The sequence below is a fragment of the Ptychodera flava genome, unplaced genomic scaffold (genome assembly GCF_041260155.1).
Source record: "Ptychodera flava strain L36383 unplaced genomic scaffold, AS_Pfla_20210202 Scaffold_29__1_contigs__length_4469600_pilon, whole genome shotgun sequence".
NCBI lineage: Eukaryota > Metazoa > Hemichordata > Enteropneusta > Ptychoderidae > Ptychodera > Ptychodera flava.
Window position 1 is genome coordinate 2,735,119 of NW_027248351.1, and position 22,872 is coordinate 2,757,990.

The 22,872-nt window shown below is 35.7% G+C and overlaps 1 protein-coding gene across 1 annotated transcript; it reads right to left on the reverse strand.

The window, feature by feature from the left end:
• Nucleotides 1-2,371: 2,371 nt before the first annotated feature.
• Nucleotides 2,372-14,198, reverse strand: LOC139127132 (stomatin-like). Its single transcript, XM_070693052.1, is given in 9 exon segments — nucleotides 2,372-3,374; nucleotides 3,516-3,685; nucleotides 4,335-4,413; nucleotides 6,039-6,094; nucleotides 11,523-11,555; nucleotides 11,557-11,727; nucleotides 12,682-12,761; nucleotides 13,449-13,516; nucleotides 14,149-14,198. Coding segments are annotated over 9 exon segments (726 nt in total). The 3' UTR covers nucleotides 2,372-3,355.
• Nucleotides 14,199-22,872: the final 8,674 nt, after the last annotated feature.

The window sequence follows — 22,872 nt, forward strand, 5'->3', positions numbered from 1 at the left end:
GGCAAAGGGCCATTCCGAAAAATGTGCTTTTTTGCAGGCAATCTTCCTAAACAAATCACTCCACTAGCTGTTTTGGCCCAACCTAGTTTGGGGAAAAAATATTGAACTGATTCCTGATTGTTTTGAGGCTTAATTTCTTAAAAGAATGTTAAACCGTAAGTATTTTATGAGATTTATATCTACCTATGACTTGACATTTTTCAGCTGACCAACTGGGCAGCTATATGATCAGAAAAAGTAAGTAATACGATTGTGTATGAGCTAAATCTGCTGAGCGACTTCATATTTTTGAATTACAAGGCTAAAACGGAAAGATTAAGCTTTTTGGGAAACTGCGTGCGCTCCGGCAGCAGTTCATTTTGCAATCCAAGAGCGCCCGTAATCCTAGGTGAGACAAGTATGCCGGTAGGTCGGAAAATTCAAACACAACAACAGACAACGCTCTAAGGTAAACTTGACAATGAACAATCTCTTTAAACGTTCCATTGACACTGGAAAAAAGTTACAAATGCAGAAAACATAAAAGGAAACGAAACAAAATAACTGTCTGCACTTTGAGTTAACATGGTGTCACTTACGGTTTCACTTAAGTAGAGTGCTATTATTGGCTGTTTTTGTCCAATCTGACTTTTTGAAAAAATATTGAGCGGATTCAAGGTTGATTCCTTTTTGAATATCTTCTTAATAGAATACAGCATAGTTAGTATTTACAGTATGAAAGTGCACCCCACCCACCCCCCACCCCCCACCACCCACCACCATGAGCAAGTTGCAATTGTGCAATTCAGCCTTCACGAGTTGAATAATGCAAAAAACAGTACCCTACAGTACATTCGCTGAAATTTTCTGAAAATTCGTTTTTTTTCCTTTTTTTTTTCTTTTTGCACGCCACTGGACTCTATGCACGTGTAAAACATACACAATCAACAATAAAGTTTAAAACCACAGTAGCATTTATACGTATTCGTTTTTGGCACACAAAGAATGTCAGTTTTGTTGCAATATTTGTTGCTTGTCAATAAGGCAGCGACTTCCATTCATTCGGCTTCATTTTGCTTGCATCAAGTTAAGGTAGAATGCAGATCAGAGACAGATATTTGAATTAATATTATTCTAGATCTCCTAATCAGATGAAATATATTTGATTCGTGAACACCAGGGAAACTGTACAAGACACTGTTACTGGATAAGTCAATTCATATTTGTACAAAGCATATAGTGTATTACAAACTGCACATGGTGACTAGAAAGACATGAATAAGCCTTCAATGACACCATTTTCTCATCAGATTTATCTTACAGGAAATCTCTTATAGTTGATAGCAATATTAATTTCATTGGAAAATGAGAGATTGATAAAATGTTAACGAGCTTGCCACATACCGATATCTAATGTCAGAACCAGTAATTGTGAAGGTCATGTTTCTGCAAGTCATGGGAAACTATAACACTACTGACGCACATATAGATTCTATTGAATTTTATTTTGTCAGTTTTTTTGAAGATTACAAAGTGTAGACATTGAGTAGGAATGATTTATACATCTGTAATACAAATCCATGACTTAGTTCAATTCAGAACGATATACTTATGAGTATCAGCCTAAAATATCAGCAATAAGTTCTACAAAATAGTGGATTCATTTACAGTCGTATCTCCATAATGTCTGTGTATGTATATGCTCCACTGTAGGACTGAGTGAGTATCTATGTATGGAACGGTATGTGTAAGTATGGGTTTTGGATTGGGTAACATTCTAATGATCTTATAGTGGAATCTATGCTGTCTTCTAAGACACACCTATAAGCAAGAGTTTTGTTTACGTGTCAGGGGGTATGTGTGGGTATGTATGTGGTGATTTCTGTGTAGCTGCCCAGAGTGATGGGGATGAATAAGTCTGGATATGCCAGAGTAAATTTATGTGTACCTGTCAGGTAGTAAGCTGTTGTACATGTTGTCTTTTTGAAGTAGAAAATCTTACAATAAACAGCCTTGAGAGTAATTCAGCCAAATTATTCTGATGGAATAAATTCAATGACAAAACTCACACTATTCAACATCTATAGTATATTGTTTTCTGGTGATAGAAAATAACGTACACAATGTACAAAGATTTGTAATTTACTTTGAAATATTACTACTCTACCACATACACTACAAAATTTAGGTTTTTAAATATATTGACTTTTCAAATTTCTGTCTATAATAATTAAACTGTTTCTACAACCCAGATGTAATCCATTATTGAGATAAACAAAAAGTCAAAAACGAAGATATTTGTCCAGGAAAAATAATCAGTAGAGTAAATATTGTAAAACTCAAGTTAAAAGAGTTATGTAAACATCTCCAATAAATGAAAACCTGTCAAAGGTCAGCAAAAATGTAGTAAGCCTCAATAAAATTGTTTTTCTTGTAATGTGTTACATTGTTACATTGTTTCAAAATGATGTTACAGTTTATGACATTGTAACAATCTCATTCAAATGAAAAGTGAAACTATAACATTGTAACAATTCAACATATCAGGTGATGCAATTTGCATATATTTGCATATAGTGAATACCATTCAAATTTTATTCTTGACAGATGGTTCAACATTTTGAGTAAATTGTCACATGAAATGATATTTATAAATATGAAAGCCAGGTTTTAAAAAGTTGCATCTTCTCATGTTAATTTCTCTTAAAAATCATGCAGCTATTATTTGTACTGAACAAACCTGATATGCTAATTGTTGTGTTTGCTGCAACCAACCCTTCAACCTTTCACAGTCATGATTTGGTACAGCCCTGTTGCTGTTGATACTGGGCCACTATATTTGAAAAATGGGGGTGGTAGGGTACAACTTTGTAATTTCTGTTTTTTATCACCCTTTTATAATTAAATAAACTCGTACCAGTTAATTGGAGCATGTGAGTGAAAGGTTGAAAGATAGAAATAATTTATGAATATCATCATTTTGAAAATTTAAAAATACTCTGTAACATACCACTATACATTGTGTCCACTTTTGTTCATATTATATTTTTCGTAAGATACAAATTGTTTATGACAAATACCTTGACAAGATGCTAATTTTACGAGTTTCTAAATAACAAGCCTCAATGTCTAACCTAAAAATTCTGTGATATTATAAAATAGTTGTTTGTTCACTGAATGTTCCTAAAAAGTGCATCTTGTCATACAGGGGTTGATGTCTTCAGGATATTTAACAGTGTTATCAAAATTTCACGAATTTATTCATCTCAAGAAGAGATAATAAAGAAGAGTGTGGACAATGAAATTACATCTGATTAACGTCATTTTGCTCCTACGACCTTTGACCCTGCAGCCATAGATGTGTTGTACAGAGCAATTACTTCTTCATCATCCCCCTGAAAATAATGAGTGACAAATTTAAATAATTACACCTTACATTCTTAATCGTGTGACCAATTAAGTGACATCACTGCAATAAGCAAACTTGAAATTCATACAGCAAGAAACAGAGAGAGAGCAATAGAGAGAGCACTTACTGCAAGAGTTCAATGGGCAATGGGAATATTATGGTGGAGTTCTTCTCAGCAGAGATTGCGTTCAGGGTTTGCAAATAACGCAATTGTAACGCAGATGGTGATTCGTTGATCACATCAGCAGCCTCCTTCAATGCACGTGATGCATTCTGTTCTCCTTCAGCCGCAATCACCTAGAATGAAATTGATTGGATGATTGTAGAGTTGCAAGCGAATTAAATATGGCTTTTGATGTTGTAAGCCAATCAAATATGGTGTTAGACATAATCATAAATTAAATGCAGAGACACTGCATTGCATAAGACCTACACAGGCCAGATTATGCCAATGAACAATTTCGATGGAAACTGTAGCTATACTTGGTAAAACAATAATGTTAGGGAAATCATTTTATCTTATGTTTTTGTCATTTTCGTTGTATGGAACTACAAAATTTCATAGAAATTCACTGAGATGTGTTTGAGATATGACTGGTTTTAATGTGGAAATGACACCTACGTGTCTCATGATTTGAATTAATGCAACTATTTACACCATGGCTTTGAAAGAGACAGATTCTGTACTAATTGCCACACTGCAAAATGTACAAACTAAACAATATTGCTTGCTGTCCTTTGCTAAACTTGAGAGTAATCACTCAAAGTCCTAAGAATAGATGAAAACCAGATAGACAGCTTCCTATGCCAGGATTTATGTTGCAAGAACTGAAAAATCCTGTGTATATTACAAACTTTTCAGCATTTGTATAACACCCCTTCTGCCATACAACCCCTTTTCGTCAATACTATATATATGTTTTCTGATATAACCAGACAGGCTTACCTTAACTCTGGCTTCTCTTGAAGCTTCAGCCTCAGCCGCCATGGCACGTTGCAACTGAACTGGCAGACGTACAGCCTTACTGTAAAGTTTAAACAGAAACAAAAAGACATGACTTTTCTCTTCATTTAACAGAGTAAGGAAACATTCCCTTCAACGAGTTTCCATCTTGCTAAACAACTTTGATCCCACATTTTGTATTTTCCAGTAAAAATGGCTGGGGATTTATGGATTATTCAAATCTGGGAATGGCTAGGGAAGCATAGAAACTTATATACATGAACTACTTTCAGTGATACATTTATACATATAACTCAAAGTTTTAATAGAATGTGTTTACATTTTGCTCCTGACTGATTATCTTTGATTGAAAGTAAAATTTTGTTTTCATTCAACTATTACTCGGAAACTGCTTTGCAATTCCAAACTTTGTTAATATCCTTGTTCAGTTTTCTCACACTGCCTGCTTACTTACTCTTTTGAAGAAAACAAGATTGAACCAGAGTCTAGCTGTGAGAAGGTTTACCGTTCTCTATTTGTGAACATTATCTGAAAACACACTGTCCAGTAAATGATTAATGTATTGGCTGACAGCAAATAAGAACTGCTTGTGACAATGAAATGTAACACGTGGTATTTATGAAGAGTAAAGGATTGGTGTATATCTCACTTATGACTTGTTATATTTGAATCAAAAGTAAAATAAATTATCACACCAGACAATATCTGTCTGATGACTAAATAATATCACTAGGTTTGTTTACCCATGTGGAATCTTTGGCAACGAGTTTTTTATTCAAATTTGAATTCTTTTACCATGATTTTATCCTTAGTCTTTGATTTATTTGTACTACCAAAACATAGTCTTTTAATGTACATGTATACATTATTGAAACTACACAGTTAATAAACCTTACAGTAAAATTTTACCAAACAATCTTGAACTATTATACTGTAAATACTTAAACATTATTTCTGCATTTTAAGATTATTCAAATAATAAAATGTAACAATACTATCTTGCTAATAACTTATTGCAAAAACACATAAGATAAATATCATAAAATAAAAGAGCTATCATGTAACTAGAACAAAATCATTGAAACCACAGTATCTATACATGAGGGTATGACAACAAGGCCCAAGAAAATGTTCTTTGATTACAAAATTATTTCACAAGGACATCAGAGTATTTTAATTGACTGTCAACGTTGGGTCAAAGGTGAACAATACTGCTAACTGCTGCATCATATGGTCTCCTGTCTTGATTAACTCAATTATATTGCTTGTTAGAAAGTGCATGGATAGGATTACCTACAGAAACAGTACTTTAATTGATACCTAAATCAAAGTCATATTACGTAAACAATTTTACTTTCATGAAGATTCACCCTCATAAATCTCCATACTTGCACTTTTTTCTGACTACTCAACTTACTAAAAAATGTAGATTATTTGAAAAAGAAAAGTTTCGAAGAGATAAGAAAGAAAGAGAATGAGTATTCACAAATACAGATGATAGAGAACTGTGAGATCCTGCCATGATGAGCCTGTAGGATTACTCACATTTCAACACGTTCCACAAGGATACCCCAAGGATCTGTCGCTTCATCAAGACCATGCTAGAATGTCAAGACGGTTGGCAAATTAGACATGATAAGGAATGGTTAGCTTTGTGATAATGTCGTGTTTACATTTTTTACTCACATTTCAACACGTTCAACAAGGATGCCCCATGGATCGGTGGCCTCATCCAAGATGCTCTAAATGAAAATGAAAATAACACAGGACAAAGCAATGTGATTGACTTTGTCTAACAATCAGATGTAAACATGGAAAGTAATCTAAATAGAAGACAATATCTGACAATCACGAACCATGCCACTAGTAGAAAAAGTAATTTTTTCTTGCAATCCAGAAAACAGGTGCAAAAAAAGGAAACTATCTGTGAGCTACAACAGAAACACTGACACTGGGTAATCAACTTCACAACACAACCTACAACAAATATAATTGTATTGTCTACAACATATTGACCGACCATTCATGGATTCTGCTTTGAGCGATACAGAATAATGCTAATATCCTGTTCCTATGACAACATCAATTCCACAAAACATTCACCACAAAAAATGTGTTTGTCATGCAGGATATGGTATAGTATTTTCATTTAAATGTCTCACAAATATTTCTCGGTGAGTAAATAAATGGCCCAATACAAGAGGGGCATATCTCCTATGCTTTACCACAGGGGATACGCTCTTCTTGCACTGGGCCATAATTTCTTTTCTATTTTCTGTTTGCACTGAAAATCACTGGCAGACTGCAAACCCAATCGTTTTCCAAAGTGCATTACAACAAACTAATAAACAGACAACTCAAAACCAAAAGTGACAATTTAACTGCCCATAAAGTTTGAATTTTGCTGCATATCATCCTATCAAACTGTCTGGACAAAAGTCAGCAAGATATAAACCGTGTTCATCGATAGGGTAGACAGTTTAAGTTGCTCTGGAAGGAATTCAAAACAACATCAACACCAACAAATGACCTCCAAAATGTCTTGAACATGAATAAAATTACAACCACGGAAACATTATAAAGCAGAGTGGCATCTAGAGACATTTGCTAGGTTTCAAAATGAATTCAATACAATCACTGCTTCCTTGATGCGACTCTCATCACATCTCAATCATTTTCATGCATTTGTCAATTTTAAGAATAATTCTTTTCACAAGCACAAAACACAAGTACTTTCCAAACTGGTACCAAAAAATGCTGCAATCATACCATCCATTGACAACACCGAAGCAGATGAAACAGCTACAGGCATGTCCTGATGTGACATCAGTCAGCATTTTGAAAATTTTTCAGGAGGTTGAGATATATTCAATTAATTGTGATACAAGTGAGTTCTCTAAGGTGTATGATGAAGTAATAAAATTGTCTTTCAATTGGACAAAAATAGCGCCAATGGCACTTGATCACAAATATCTCTGGGTACACCTGTACATGAAATACTGAATGGGTAGGTGCTGCGGGTTTGGAGTTTGTCAGTAAATGCACACAGAAAACAAAGTCCCAAAGTAGCGAATTCCAGCCATTTTCAAACCACACTGTTTGTCAGTGGGGTAAGCAATATTCGCAAAAATCACATTTCCAGGCTAATAGACTATGTTTTACGAAATCACACGTCCTTATTACAAAATAAAACGATCTTTGTCTTTAAATCAATGCGCCAGTAAACAGGTCCAGCAGCTAGTTATGTCATCAAGTCTGTAATGTTAAGGGTCATAACAAATGTGAGAAATCTAAAACATTAAATATGTTGTTTTTTATCAATTTTATAACCAAAAGCGCATGAAAATCTCTGATACTTTGAATCAGCCATCCTGCATATTTGTAACATTCATCAAAACCTCATTTCTGTTCCACAACTCATTAAATAGTCCACAATGCAGAATTGGTGTACATTCCAAAACTACATATATGAAAGACCCCTAAAATCAATTAGTTAAAGGGGGTTAGAAATTTCCCAAAACTATCTAACCGCTGCTCCGTTTGGCTCCATTTTTCAGAATCGGAAACTTGGAATTAGTCTGAATATCTCTACCAAATATCAATGCAGTCTGTTCAGCGGTTTTGACTTTTTGTCGTTTACGGAAAATGGACACTGTCCACCACCGGTTGAAGCTAACCCTATATCACAACTTCCAGATGTGATAATGACCTATGGTCATTATGTTAAAAAATACCGCCAATAGCGCTTGGACATAATGACCGCCTAGTATTATCGGCATTTATCAACAACCACACTCACTGTGAATTAGACAGACACGAAGTCAATGAGCAACATATAGCTGAAAGACTATTTTTCACATTGCGATTTTAAGCTCATTTTTATGAGAAAAGAGACATGTATATGTATATGGAGAAAAAGCAGAAGACATATTTGTAAATTGTTTGTTAAGTGACAATCATATATGCATCTCTTGAAATTTTGTGGTTATAAGGTATAACAGTAGTGTAAGAATAATGAGGTATGAATAAGTTAGTAAAGCTAAGTTGACAGTAATTAAGATTACAAAATTATACACTAAGCTGGGGAAATCTGATTGAAATAAATGTTGAAAAGTAGCAAAGTCATGGTCATCTTTTGTCTAATACCTTGTGTAAGTTCATGAACTTTACATAAATCGTGCTATAGATTTGTTGCTAATGGGCAATAACTGTGTTTCAGATCATTTGAGAGCAATCCATCCATGACAGGTTTAAATTATAATATACTTCTATTTAAAGGAGGGAAACTTCTCAAATAATTTTTTTCCCTGTAATTTGCTGTGAGAACACATGGACAGATGCTCAGGACTCTATGCTGGTGCTACCTTGATAACTAACCTACAACATGTAACGTCATGGTCTAACCTGTTCACCCCAATTTCCTGTAGACAGGTCCACACTCTCCATTGATAACAATGGGTTTGGGCCATACCATTGTAGTGAAAGACTGTAACATGTGAGGTTGTGGATACTTAATCTCTGGAATTTCAAAGTCTGTATATTGACTCAAGGATGTTTACTTAACAATTGCCTAGGGTCATCTCAAAAGTGAGAATCTAAACTATGAAATATGCTTTTTTTTAATGCTTTTGATGCCCAAAAGACCATAGAAATCTCTTATACTTTGAATCAGCCATCCTGCATATTTGTAACATTCATCAAAACCTCATTTCTGTTCAACAACTCATAAAACAGTCCACAATGCAGGATTGGTGTACATTCCAAAACTACATATATGAAAGACCCCTAAAATCAATTAGATAAAAAGGGGGGTTAGAAATTTCCCAAAACTATCTAACCGGCGCTCTGTTTGGCTCCATTTTTCGGAATTGGAACCTTGGAACCAGTCTATGTATCGGTATCAAATATCAACGCAGTCTGTTCAGCAGTTTTTGACTTTTTGTCGTTTACGGAAATGGAGACATCAAATACCAGTTGAAACCACCTCTATATCACAACTTCCAGTTGTGATAAAAATAGCAGTTTCAAATTCTGACATTCAAATGGACAAAACAAGCAATTTCAAATTATTCAATTGGACAAAACTAGCAATTTCAAATTCTGACATTCAATGGGACAAAACTAGCAATTTCCAATTTTGACATTCAATGGGACAAAAACTAACAACTTCAAATTCTGACATTCAATGGGACAAAACTAACAATTTCCAATTTGACATTCAATGGGACAAAACTAATTTCCATTCTGACATTCAATGGGACAAAACTAGCAATTTCCAATTTTGACATACAATGGGACAAAACTAACAATTTCCAATTCTGACATTCAATGGACAAAACTAGCAATTTCCAATTCTGACATTCAATGGGATAAAACTAACAATTTCCAATTTTGACATTCAATGGGACAAAACTAACAATTTCCAATTCTGACATTCAATGGGACAAAACTAGCAATTTCCAATTCTGACATTCAATGGGACAAAACTAACAATTTCCAATTCTGACATTGAATGGGACAAAACTAGCAATTTCCAATTTTGACATTCAATGGGACAAAACTAACAATTTCCAATTCTGACATTCAATGGGACAAAACTAACAATTTCCAATTCTGACATTCGATGGGACAAAACTAACAATTTCCAATTCTGACATTCAATTGGATAAAACTAACAATTTCCAATTCTGACATTCAATGGGACAAAAATAGCAATTTCCAATTCTGACATTCAATGGGATAGAACTAACAATTTCCATTCTGACGAAAACTAACAATTTCCAATTTTGACATTCAATGGGACAAAACTAACAATTTCCATTCTGACATTCAATGGGACAAAACTAGCAATTTCCAATTTGACATACAATGGGACAAAACTAACAATTTCCAATTCTGACATTCAATGGGACAAAACTAACAATTTCATATTCTGACATTCGATGGGACAAAACTAACAATTTCCAATTCTGACATTCAATTGGATAAAACTAACAATTTCCAATTCTGACATTCAATGGGACAAAAATAGCAATTTCCAATTCTGACATTCAATGGGACAAAACTAGCAATTTCAAATTCTGACATTCAATGGGACAAAACTAGCAATTTCCAATTTTGACATTCAATGGGACAAAACTAACAATTTCCAATTCTGACATTCATGGGTCAAAACTAACAATTTCCAATTCTGATATTCAATGGGACAAAACTAGCAATTTCCAATTCTGACATTCAATGGACAAAACTAGCAATTTCAAATTCTGACATTCAATGGGACAAAACTAACAATTTCAAATTCTGACATTCAATGGGACAAAACTAACAATTTCCAATTCTGACACTCGATGGGACAAAACTAACAAATTCCAATTCTGACATTCAATTCGATAAAACTAACAATTTCCAATTCTGACATTCAATGGGACAAAAATAGCAATTTCCAATTCTGACATTCAATGGGATAGAACTAACAATTTCCAATTCTGACGAAAACTAACAATTTCCAATTTTGACATTCAATGGATAAAACTTGCAATTTCCAATTCTGACATTCAATGGGGTAAAACTAGCAATTTCCAATTCTGACATTCAATGGGATAAAACTTACAATTTCCAATTCTGACATTCAATTGGATAAAAATAGCAATTTAAATGCTGGCTGATCATCCAATCAATGTTCATTCCATCAAAAATCTGTCATTTTAGAAGTTTAACACTCAGGTCATACTTCATATCTTACAGACTGCTCAACAAACTCTTAGAATTTTTTTCACACAAGGAACTTGTTTACTGGGTTTCTGCAATGTATGTGAATGTCTGTAAGACCAAAGACCACTAAACACAGAACAGAAAATCTGCCATTTCTTGCTTTAACTGATAGACATGTATGACGTGATATGGACATTTAGGATGAACAATGTACACTGTATGTACATAAGTAGTCAACTACACTGAAATAAATATATATTTTGAAAAACTCTTCAAGAATTTCATGTTGTGTAGCTGACTATGGTTACCATTTTGTCTCCAATAAAGGAACAACATCACAAGAAAACTACATCAATAAGAAAACTACTGTCTGTGTGCATCATTTCTGACAGAAAATGCAACAAAAAGACACTCCATGGGTTGGATGACATGATGTTGATATACAATTCATCGACAAACCTGCATTTGGTGGCTGATGTTCTCTCTATCAGCGGAGGATCTCAGCTAGGTTTTTGGTTCCCAGCACGTTTCTCAGAGTTGTCTGCGCCAAGAGACGAGTGGAGTGATTTGCATTCTCCACATTGGCAACTGAGATGGTGGCATTGTTGACACGGTAGTAGACAACAGCATCCACAGATACAGTAACACTGTCTTTGGTCAGAATCTGAAAGAAAACAATCCCCACACTTGTGATACTAAAGATCTCTTCTTACCATGGTGAAAGAAAAATATTTACGTACATTATAAGGCAGGGGTTAAGCACACTATTGGCAATATCCTAAATTATTCACAGTTGCTATACTTTTTTGCTGTATTTTTCAAGGTCAAAGCAATTGAATTAGTAGTTATGATTTCATGATAGTTTGTGCTATATTGTGTCAAATGAAAGCCACGGCGTGTCATTGTGTGTACCGTCTCGGTGACATTAATACTAATGACTAGGGTGTACAACCAATGGCTGGTCTAATCAGACAACAATTTTGGAAACGACACCATGTGTTTTTGCATCATTTTGATGATTTCCGTGAGTCCGTACTGAACATTGAATTACAACAGTCATATTTCATAAAATTTATGTAAAATGCACTTAGGTAACAGATGGATCTCAAACCTTTAAAATATTCATTAAGTCTACCACTTGTGGGGGCTCCTTTTGATCCTCACAGAGTTAATAAAGTTTTCATCCGCTTAGTTTGTGAAAATCGGGATTCTTATTTCCACATATAGAGATAACACAGGGGTGGCGGCCATTTCGAATTTTAAATATCAGTAAATATTGGATAATGTTTTTCACTAATGGCAAAATTTGCATTGTACTATCAATTTAAATGTTTTTGCTAAAGTATTGGCACATTAGTTAATGATTTGGTAACCCCTGAATTTTTATTATTGATTTTCAAAGAGAATTATTGAAAGTTTGCTTGTGGAAAAGTCTGTCTTTCTGAGGCATGAGGCAAAACTGAGTGGGAGTGCAGCCTAACAACGCCAGATTATTCTCATCCAAAGATTGGGCAAAGAATTCTGCAAGGTGGCATTTCTACTTGCCCACAATATAATATCCCTGCCCCAAAGCAATGGATTGTAAAAGAACTGATAAAAGACTAAGATGTAACTATACCTCCTGTGGTGGGACATCAAATGAGACAGTTCTCAAATCAACCTTGGTGTAACTGTCAGTGCAGGGCAACACAAAGAAGATACCAGAAAAATTGCAAAACGTAAAAATTGATAAGGCTTTTTTCTCTATAAATAAATTTTCCATGTCAGATAAGAAGTTATTCATTTTGAGATAAAACACAACCAGTGGGAACAAAAACCCATCCTGAACATGTATTCTGCAAACCCTGGAGAAAACTATTTTATCATCTCTTCTATGGTTCTCAGTGTGTCAAAAATAAATATCACATTCAAAGTCCTGTTTCCAATCATTAAATGTTTCATACTTTCATCTAAACATGCTTGCCTCTCAGCAAAATGTATGTTTCAGAACTAGCTTCTTTATCTGACACTGTTGTGTACAAAGAAACTACAGGGCGCCCTCACAGTCAATATGACACATTACTGGCAATCCTCCACTTCAAAAACCATGGGATTTTCTGAAAGAATCGTCCCTAGAGGGCGCACTCCAAACTCACTCACTGAAGCTTACTTGAACTAAAATTATTCTTTATGACGCAGTGTTAATTAATTTCAATTTATATGAGTGACTTCATATAACTAAGAAATGTTCACCTCTGGGTGCACACTTTAAGCAGGCACATGGTGGTTTAGGAGAGTTACTGTATTGCAGGGGCATGCTATATTTTTTGGCACACACTGTGTTTTTAGGGGCATTCTCTGTGTTTACAAATCATTTACTAGGCCATATAATCCATCACAGTTACTTACCAGGTCCCTTAGCACCACCCGGTAACAAACGACCAAGTCTGAAGATAACTGTACTCTTGCACAACCTGTAACATTTCATACAAATATCTTTGAAATAACATTTCCTTGCATAACACAATTATAAACTCTATTCCATATTTTCACAGAACAAATTAAGACAGAATAAAATATCAAATGAATTTAAAACTTTGACTGTTCTTCAAATACACTGTTGGATTGATATTAGTGTAGCCGTCTAGGTAGCATCTTATAAACACACCTAAACATGAACCATGGCCTAAGAATACAGTAATTGTAATTCTTAAATAAAAACTATTGTTTTCTGTAACAGATTATTAATTTAACAGTAAAATATGACACAATATTCCCCCCCCCTTAAAAAAATAACTGAGATATGTTTTGAAAGGAAACACCATATAGGACAGCATCAATGGATTGGTAAATATACCGGTATACTGTAGCTCTGTAGATCTAGAGGGGGTTATTTACTGTACTTTTTAGAGTATAACACTATGTTTGTTTACGTGCCAATCCTCTGCGCTTAGAGGATATTTGAAAATGCAATGTATACTTTGCACAAGCCTCTACCATACTTAAAGTCAAATATGCGAGGAAAAAATAGGAAAGTATTGTGAGTTGTTACAGTTGACAAAATTACTTTTGAAATAAAATGAAGTCAAACTTCTGGTGACCGTACCGCAAGGCTAGGGTCACAATGATGATTCTGTGATATTCTGTGGGCCCCATTACCTAATAGAACAGTCCTGTTATGACCTCTGACACAAGCCATTATTCTTCAATTGACATCCCTGATGTTGGTTTCATGCTGATAAAAGGCAATCTTGTTTGTTTGAAGCGATTATCTTTTCATGAATGTTGTACCACTGACAAATTTCATATTTCATTGCCTTGTTGTTAATATTGGAAAATAGATTTAATTGTGTTTATTATGAGCTGACAATGCATGCCAATTGACAGAAAATACTGTGCTGTTGACTGGCAGCATACATGATGTCCCTTACCAAAAGATAGCGCTATTTATAGTAGATATAGCGCTATTTTTGTAGGTTCTTAGGAGTTTTTGGTAGATCTCAAGAGGTGTTAAATAGGTGTCAGTTTACTTGTAGGTCTTCAGGAATAAGTCTTGTTATGCATCTACTTAGTACCTAATAACACCTATCTTACACCTACTTCTGTAGTAGATCAACTGTAGGTGACAAATAGATTTGTGTAGGTAAAGCACACCTACATAGACCTATCATGACCTATCATGCACCTAAAGGAAAATTGAGGCGCCCTCACAGGCGAACAAACGTAAAAGCCGTGGTTGAACTTTAAACCCTATTTGAATAAAGAATTCTGCCTACAGGGGTACACCCAATTGATCATTGCTTAGGGGATTTCCCGGCCTTTCTTATGATAAAAGTTTGTCGGCTGCAGGCTGGTGAATATTTATGTGACCTTTGCGCTTGTTTTGGTTCCGTATTGCACCGAGTTTTCGACCCAAATGTTAAAATTGGCCGATCTGAGCGATAGCATGGAGGTTGGACATCGCTTTGCTGACATTTTTTGTGGTAGCAGCAGTGAGTCATGTTATGGTTTTACCAAGTCCAGACATCGAGGATGACATATACTCTCAGTCTCTGGTTCGACTATGTGATCGCCATGAATCGACTGACAACAAAGTTGACGAAGACAGTGCAGCAATGATCAACCCGGAAATAACGCTAACATCGATTCAAGACCAACATCGTATGCTTCAACAACTTCAAGTTGCGGTAATTCTGACGACGATTCGGGTGAGTGGAGTCATGAATTTGAAACGAGAGATGGTTTGACGATAAGAACATTGATGTTTGGTCATGGCGGGAAGTTCGTAATCGGAGAATGACGGTACCTGTTTGATATTGAACTACATCCTTACCCGAAGCCATGGAGGTACAATGAGTTGGATGTGGGAATAGAACAATACGCGAACTAACTGAACAACATGGAGGCGAAGCGAAATGATTCTAAGTCAAAATGGCTGAGAACATCTTGAGAACCCGGAACATTTTTGATTGAACATTTTCAAGTTTGTTTCGGACTAGTAACACCAAGATGGGTGTGTGTTGATATGCATGTATGTTTTTCATATATTTTTATAGCTTGAATTTCTGGCCCACTTGATCCAGTGCCTGGAAAATCCAGTGCTTTGGAAAATTCGTTGATTTCGTGGACATGATCACCGGTATAATCTTAGAAAATTCTGAGCAATGTTTGTCTGTGGATCATTTAACCATGGTCAAGTTCAAGGGACGATATTATTCCACAGAAACAAGACAAGCATGTAAATTAACTGGAGTCTAAGCACAAGCACATAAAAAAAATAAATTTCTTGTAAAATTTTCGAACTAAAGATTGCTAAAATTCTCAATTCATAAATTGTAATGTTACTTGATCAAATGTGCATTTCCGTGCTTTTTAGAATGTAGTTACTGTGGTCACGTACATAGGTCTATCATAGGTCACTAATAGGTGCTACGTATACTATAGGTCTAGTTATTCTTAGTAGGTGTGTTGCAAATTTATGTAGGCATGTTAGTAGGTCTGTCGTAGGTCTGTACTAGGTAAGGTAGGTGTCTCAGTAGGTGACTAGTAGATTTATGTAGGTATCATGTAGGTTGAAATCCTTTTTTTCCAGGTGAGGCAAGTGCTAGGTGTGCAGTAGATTTTCATAGATATTTAAATGACTTAATAAATGCATCTCATAAATATTTCGCTGAAATTACTACTTATCGCCTATGATAGACCTACCTGTTAGCTTGTAGTTTTGTAATAGGTGTAGGTAGATTTCAAGTAGATATCCATTGTTTCAGTTGGAAATAAAGCTCTGTACACAAAACTTTCACCTCTTTGTCACCTATTTGTCACCTCTGTAAAATAGCGCTATCACCTACTGAAAATAGCGCTATGTTTTTGGTAAGGGGTGTGGGTTCATCAAATTGCCACTTCCCTTAATACAGATACGCAGGAAGAATGGTAGGCTTGCTTACCTTAATACAGATACACAGGGAGAATGGTAGGGTTGCTTACCTTAATACAGATACACAGGGAGAATGGTAGGGTTGCTTACCTTAATACAGATACACAGGGAGAATGGTAGGGTTGCTTACCTTAATACAGATACACAGGGAGAATGGTATGGTAATCAGGACAAAGAACCAGGATATTATCGTAAGTATCCATCCACAACAACCCAGTGAATAGTCAACAGTATCGTCCGCTGTAAGTGAAAAAACAAACAAACAGGGAAACACTGATGTTAATAATATCCATCTAGTCAAGAATGCAGGGCCAATATTCATCTAGACAAGAATGCACGGCAATTTTTCATCTAGTCAAGAATGCAGGGCCAATATTCATCTAGTCAAGAATGCAGGACCAATATTCATATACACAAGAATGCAGGGCCAATATTCATCTACCAGTAGACAAGAATGCAGGGGCCAATATTCATCTAGTCAAGAATGCAGAACCATATTTATATAGACAAGAATGCAGGGCCCATATTCATCTACCGGTAGACAAGAATGCAGGGCCAATATTCATCTAGTCAAGAATGCAGAACCAATATTCATATAGACAAGAATGCAGGGCCAATATTCATCTAGACAAGAATGCAGGACCATATTCATATAGACAAGAAGCAGGACCAATATTCATATAGACAAGAATGCAGGCCAATATTCATCTACCGGTAGACAAGAACGCAGGGCCAATATTCATCTAGTCAAGAATGCAGAACCACTATTCACATAGACAAGAATGCAGGGCCAATATTCATCTACCGGTAGACAAGAATGCACGGCCAATATTCATCTAGTCAAGAATGCAGAACCAATATTCATATAGACAAGAATGCAGGGCCAATATTCATCTAGACAAGAATGCAGGACCAATATTCATATAGACAAGAATGCAGGACCAATATTCATATAGACAGAATGCAGGGCCAATATTCATCTACCGGTAGACAAGAACGCAGGGCCAATATTCATCTAGTCAAGAATGCAGAACCAATATTCATATAGACAAGAATGCAGGGCCAATATTCATCTACCGGTAGACAAGAATGCAGGGCCAATATTCATCTAGTCAAGAATGCAGAACCAATATTCATATAGACAAGAATGCAGGGCCAATATTCTTCTAGACAAGAATGCAGGGCCAATTTTCTTCTAGTCAAGAATGCAGAGCCAATATTCAACAATGTTACAAATCTTCATAATCGTAGGGTGTTTGAACTTATTGACATGGTTATGGGGAGGGCACTAGAAGAAATCCCGAATGTATTTAAATGGATGAAACGGAAATAACTGACAATAAGTGTCACTGAGTTCATTAATTATATGAGATGGAGACTGTAACAACACTGCAGTCAGACTTGAACTCATCTACACATGCACGCCACATCTACAAGGTCCAATCTCATTAACTGCAAACGATAAACTTGAGCTACAGTACAATGCCATGTATTCCCGCATTGGTTGATAACCTTACAATAGTTTGTGCATGTTATTTCACAGTCTTCTCACACACTGCACTCAATGCAATGTTAGCCCATCCATGCAATAAACCGGCACATGTGTGTGTGTACTATTTACAATTTCAAACCAACAGCTTTCTGAATTGGAGTTGAACAACAGCTTTCTGAATTCGGAGTTGAATAATTCCTAACTGACATTTCATCCATTTATTTTACTACACTGGATTTTGCTGTCACTCTTCAACTCATAAATCTCCAAACAATATAGATATATCAACTCCCTATATTAATTTTATTACTTCAACATTAAATATAAAAAAATTCAAAATTGATTTGAATTATTAATCATCACTTTCACTGTTCTTTACAGTGTCTGGTTGAACAGAACTTGCCAATCTGATCTGCAAACTAACATCAGAAATTAACTCTACAATTTAGGTTAATGAAATTCAGAATGGCCATCACAAAAAGTACAACTGTCAACATGCCACACTGACTTTGAAACATTTTAGCTCACTGAATTATTGAAAGCTGCAGAAAGAAAACTGCAATGTACACAATAAATCATACATGTAATGACACGACTACCACATCCCCTGGGGCATAATGACCTGATTATTGATAAACCAAATAGCCTAGTTTAATGCGGAATTACAGTCTACTAACATGTCACTGCACAGTCATGGAGACAGCTATCTCATTTCTGTTTCAAATAATGTGAAAATATGGAAGTTATGTAAAATGTACAGTACACACAGCCACAGGGAGAATTCCACTGTCTCTTGCTATTTGTCTTTGCCTGAAGGTACTTGTAAATAACATGAATATTATTATATTTCTTGCAACTCACAGCTCAATTCTTACATGTACAGTACATGTACAGTAGAATATTTCCACTGAATCACTCAGCCTTCATCAGCTTTTTTGTCATTGTAAAAAATTCTACAGTCAGCATTTCACTCTGACTTACAGGAATTACGCAGAAAGACTAGAATTCCAGAGCAAGGTAACAATATTTTAGTTGTATTGACATTATACGGTATTTATCTCACATAAAATGAAAAAAGACTTTCCCTACGCTTTGGCACTTACTTTATTCACAAATGACCAAAGTAAATTATGCACACCTGTTACTTTATCAGGTGTAGTTTTCCAATGAGTAACAACTTCACTGCATTAGACTGTTACACAGAAGAGCAGGGATGTTGCCGACTATGTGTGTATGACATGTGATATGTGAGCTGTTGAAAGATCAGCTGTACAGTCATGCAGTATTTAACACATGTACATGTATGTATTTCAAAGCAACAGCAATGAAATGACACTAGTTTTGCAAATTAGTGTTAGATTAGTCAGCAAAAATAAAGATTCCATTTTCCAAATACAATTTAACATCATTCATCACTACAATTTTTAATAATTTTACCAACATGTATCCAGCAATTAGCAAGATATTCTGACTGCATACTAACTATATCCGATGTGCTAACATCATTTTTGAAGAAATAGGTTTGATAGGATAAACTACAAAATTCCATTGATACAATCTGACACACAAACATAAACACACATCAAACTGACATGGCACATGGAAATATCACATTTATCAAATTACAAAAGCAACATCTCTGGAATTAATCAGAGATGTATCCTTGGACACTTCTACCCTGTTCAGATTGACCACTTTGCGTTGGTGTAGGGCCGGACCTGGGCCCAGGGCCGACGTAAAAAAACAATGTGGACATGCTGCGTCGGCCTTGGGCCGACACAGTTTGGTCCCGGTGAGAAGGGGGGTTCAGGGCCGACGCAGGGCCGACGCAAAATTTGGTCCGACGCAAATCGCCTGTGTGGACACGTTGCGTCGGCCCTGGTCCCAGTTGACCAGGCCTCCGCCATGGATCGAAGTTGAACTAGTCACCCTATTCGCACAAAACAAACGACGTTTGAAACTAAAGTTTACACCTCTCGAAAGTTTTCAATCCAGTCTTTACATTTTAATATCATCCCATGTACGCAGAATTTCCCACCAACCTTTGTTCCACAAACGAGACCATGTCATTCGATTCCACAGTGCACGTAAGAGAAGCATGTCAAAATGCCGCGCATTGGTTATTTCTCCACCGCGGTCTTATATATACCATATGCTCATCCAATAAATAGTGAAGATCTCTCCGATGATTAAAAGGGTGAGTGGTAGTCATATTTGCCCTTCTTGTACGTAAAAACGCAGGAAGAATCATGAACAGTAGAAACAGCCATTACTCAAATGCGCCATTTTGAACTTTGACAGGTCAGAGGTCACAAAGGAAGGTAAAGTTACGTCATCCCTAATTCTGGTACCGGTAAGTGCAGACGCGGACCAAATTTAATCCCAAAAAGACAATTATTTTGCGTCGGCCCAATTTCAGTTGGGTTGCCAATGTGAACTAAGTATTCCTCTATGGCAAATGAGTGACAGTATAAACAGAAGCATCATATATATGTGTATCTATGTGAATACCCCAGCTATGCTGTTGTGTATCAACGGTACTGGGGTTAAGGGCCATTGCTATAGAACCGTTGCCGAGCCACCCATTATGCAGGGATCAGGGTCGCTGATTTTGGTCGCATAATTATAAATATGAATAAATCAACTTGTTTTGCTTTACCACTGACTATCTGTGACTCTTTCTCTACTACTACTAGCTTCCTACACAATAAGAACATGTATTTTTAACCATTTTTGCCATCAGCAGTCTTCAGTTTCACTAATCTATTCATAGCTTTGAACACAATTACTTAATTAACCATTTGATCGATATGAAATGACGACAAGCAAATAGAATGAAGTATGTGATGATATTTGGAATGTGATTTCAACAGATCTCCAAATTATTCATATGCAGGTCTATTTATAGAACAGTCCATACATGGTTACAGAAGTCTGTTGACATATCAATGTAGCAGCTATCAATGATAATGGAGCACCTCTCTGACAGACTGGCACTGGTCACTTGGCCTAAATTCTCTGATATATCCAACAATTTCAGGCATAATATGTTCAACCAACAATCTGCCTGACCAGCAGTGTGCCAGGGTACATGAACAAGTATATTGCTGTAATTTACATTTTCATATCGATACTCTGCCTAGAGACTTGGAGCAAGTCTACTTTCAGGTTTCTTCAAGGAGATAAATATGCAAAGTCATGGTTGTTGCCAGGCAATAAGATACAGCCCCATAGACTGGCCCCCTGTGTGATAGAAGAAATCCACTGTACCAGTGCATACAAACACCATACTAGGCCCCCATTCAAGATGTTGTCAACACACGTCAAAGGTCTCTGGTCTTTCAATACCAAACTCTGCTTGAAGGTCACTCAGGATTTTTGAATGCATGAATGCAACTCAAAGAGTGCACCAATTCGATTCACAGCACACTGACCTCTAATTCACAATTTTGAGAGTAAGGATGAAGAAATAACTTCTCAATGTGACAATAACCATTCTACAATCTAGATATTTAATTAATTTAATTAATTCTCTGAGAAAAGCATTCAATATTCATTAGCTTCACTTCACTATCACCAGATTTCTTTGCAATTTAACCCTTTGACTTGCTATACTTTTTCATAGCAAAATTTCAGTAAAAATTTCAGCATTTTTTATGAATTTTTCTGTAATTCTTTTGATAATTTTGGACCAAATTGACGGCAATTTTCATGCGCTATAGTTTTTTAACCAAATTTTGGTAAAAATCTGAAAAAAATGTTTGGACCTAAAAAATGGTCTGCGTTATATTTTATAAAGGTGACAAAAATTGACTTTGGCAGTCAAAGGGTTAAATATGTTTCCTCAAGCATGCCATATGTCATCACTTGAATAAAGCCTACATGTATGTATGATCATGAAATACTAAAAGGGGCCTCCATGCACCATAAGGAGCAGCATCTGACTCCCATACAGTAAGTTTTTTTTCAAAATAGTTTCAAGTTTATTTTATGTTCACATGACTGTAACAATTGAGTAGTGCTGGACACAAATTTAAAATCTCATTGCAGTGTATCATTGGTCGGCATTTCTAAGGAATTGCGTCACAAACCAGAAAGAATGGGCAATAGGACTTCATTCCAGTTATATTTACATTTTTCAAACAATACTTGTCAAAAACAGCCACAAAAATACCTGGTAACTAATCTATGTACAAACATTGATATCTCCATTATGGACTCTTTGAATTTAGGAAGGGGTGTCATATTATGAAAACTACTGAAAATGTGAACTAATTTTGCTTTTAAATAAATTTATTGAAAAGTGATAATAGAAAGCAAACTGAAAACAAAGCAAATTTCAAATAAGTTGAAGAACTGGCGTTGTATCTGTTTGACTGGTTGTGATGAAGCACTGCCCTAAGGAAATTTGGCATCCATACTACTACATGGTACAGCCTTCTTGGTTTGATGAAGTATTGCCAGTCTTAGTAATAAATCAGTCAGGCTTTGACAGATTTGATGTTATATCTGTGAATTTATCAATATCAACATTGATCATTTTACAAAGGACAAAACGGATATGTACAGGCAATCTATAACACACTGCAGGCAGAGTGAAGCACTAATAAGATAGATATCTCCACTGTGGCACTTTGCACACAGGTTCTCTGGAGAAAAGTTTGTGACAGGACCACCCAAAGACCTCAAATGTTCAGTTTTGGAAAGAAAGCCACATCCTGACATGCTGACATACTGTCACTATATACGGTACCATACAAGGACATACAGATTTGTTGTATTGCACAATGATGTAAATTACTTAGTATCTGTTTTCTTAAAAATTCATTTTTGCTATTAACTACAGTTTAATTATATCAGTCACACAGTAATAACCTTGACCTAGTTAACTAAACACAATTTTT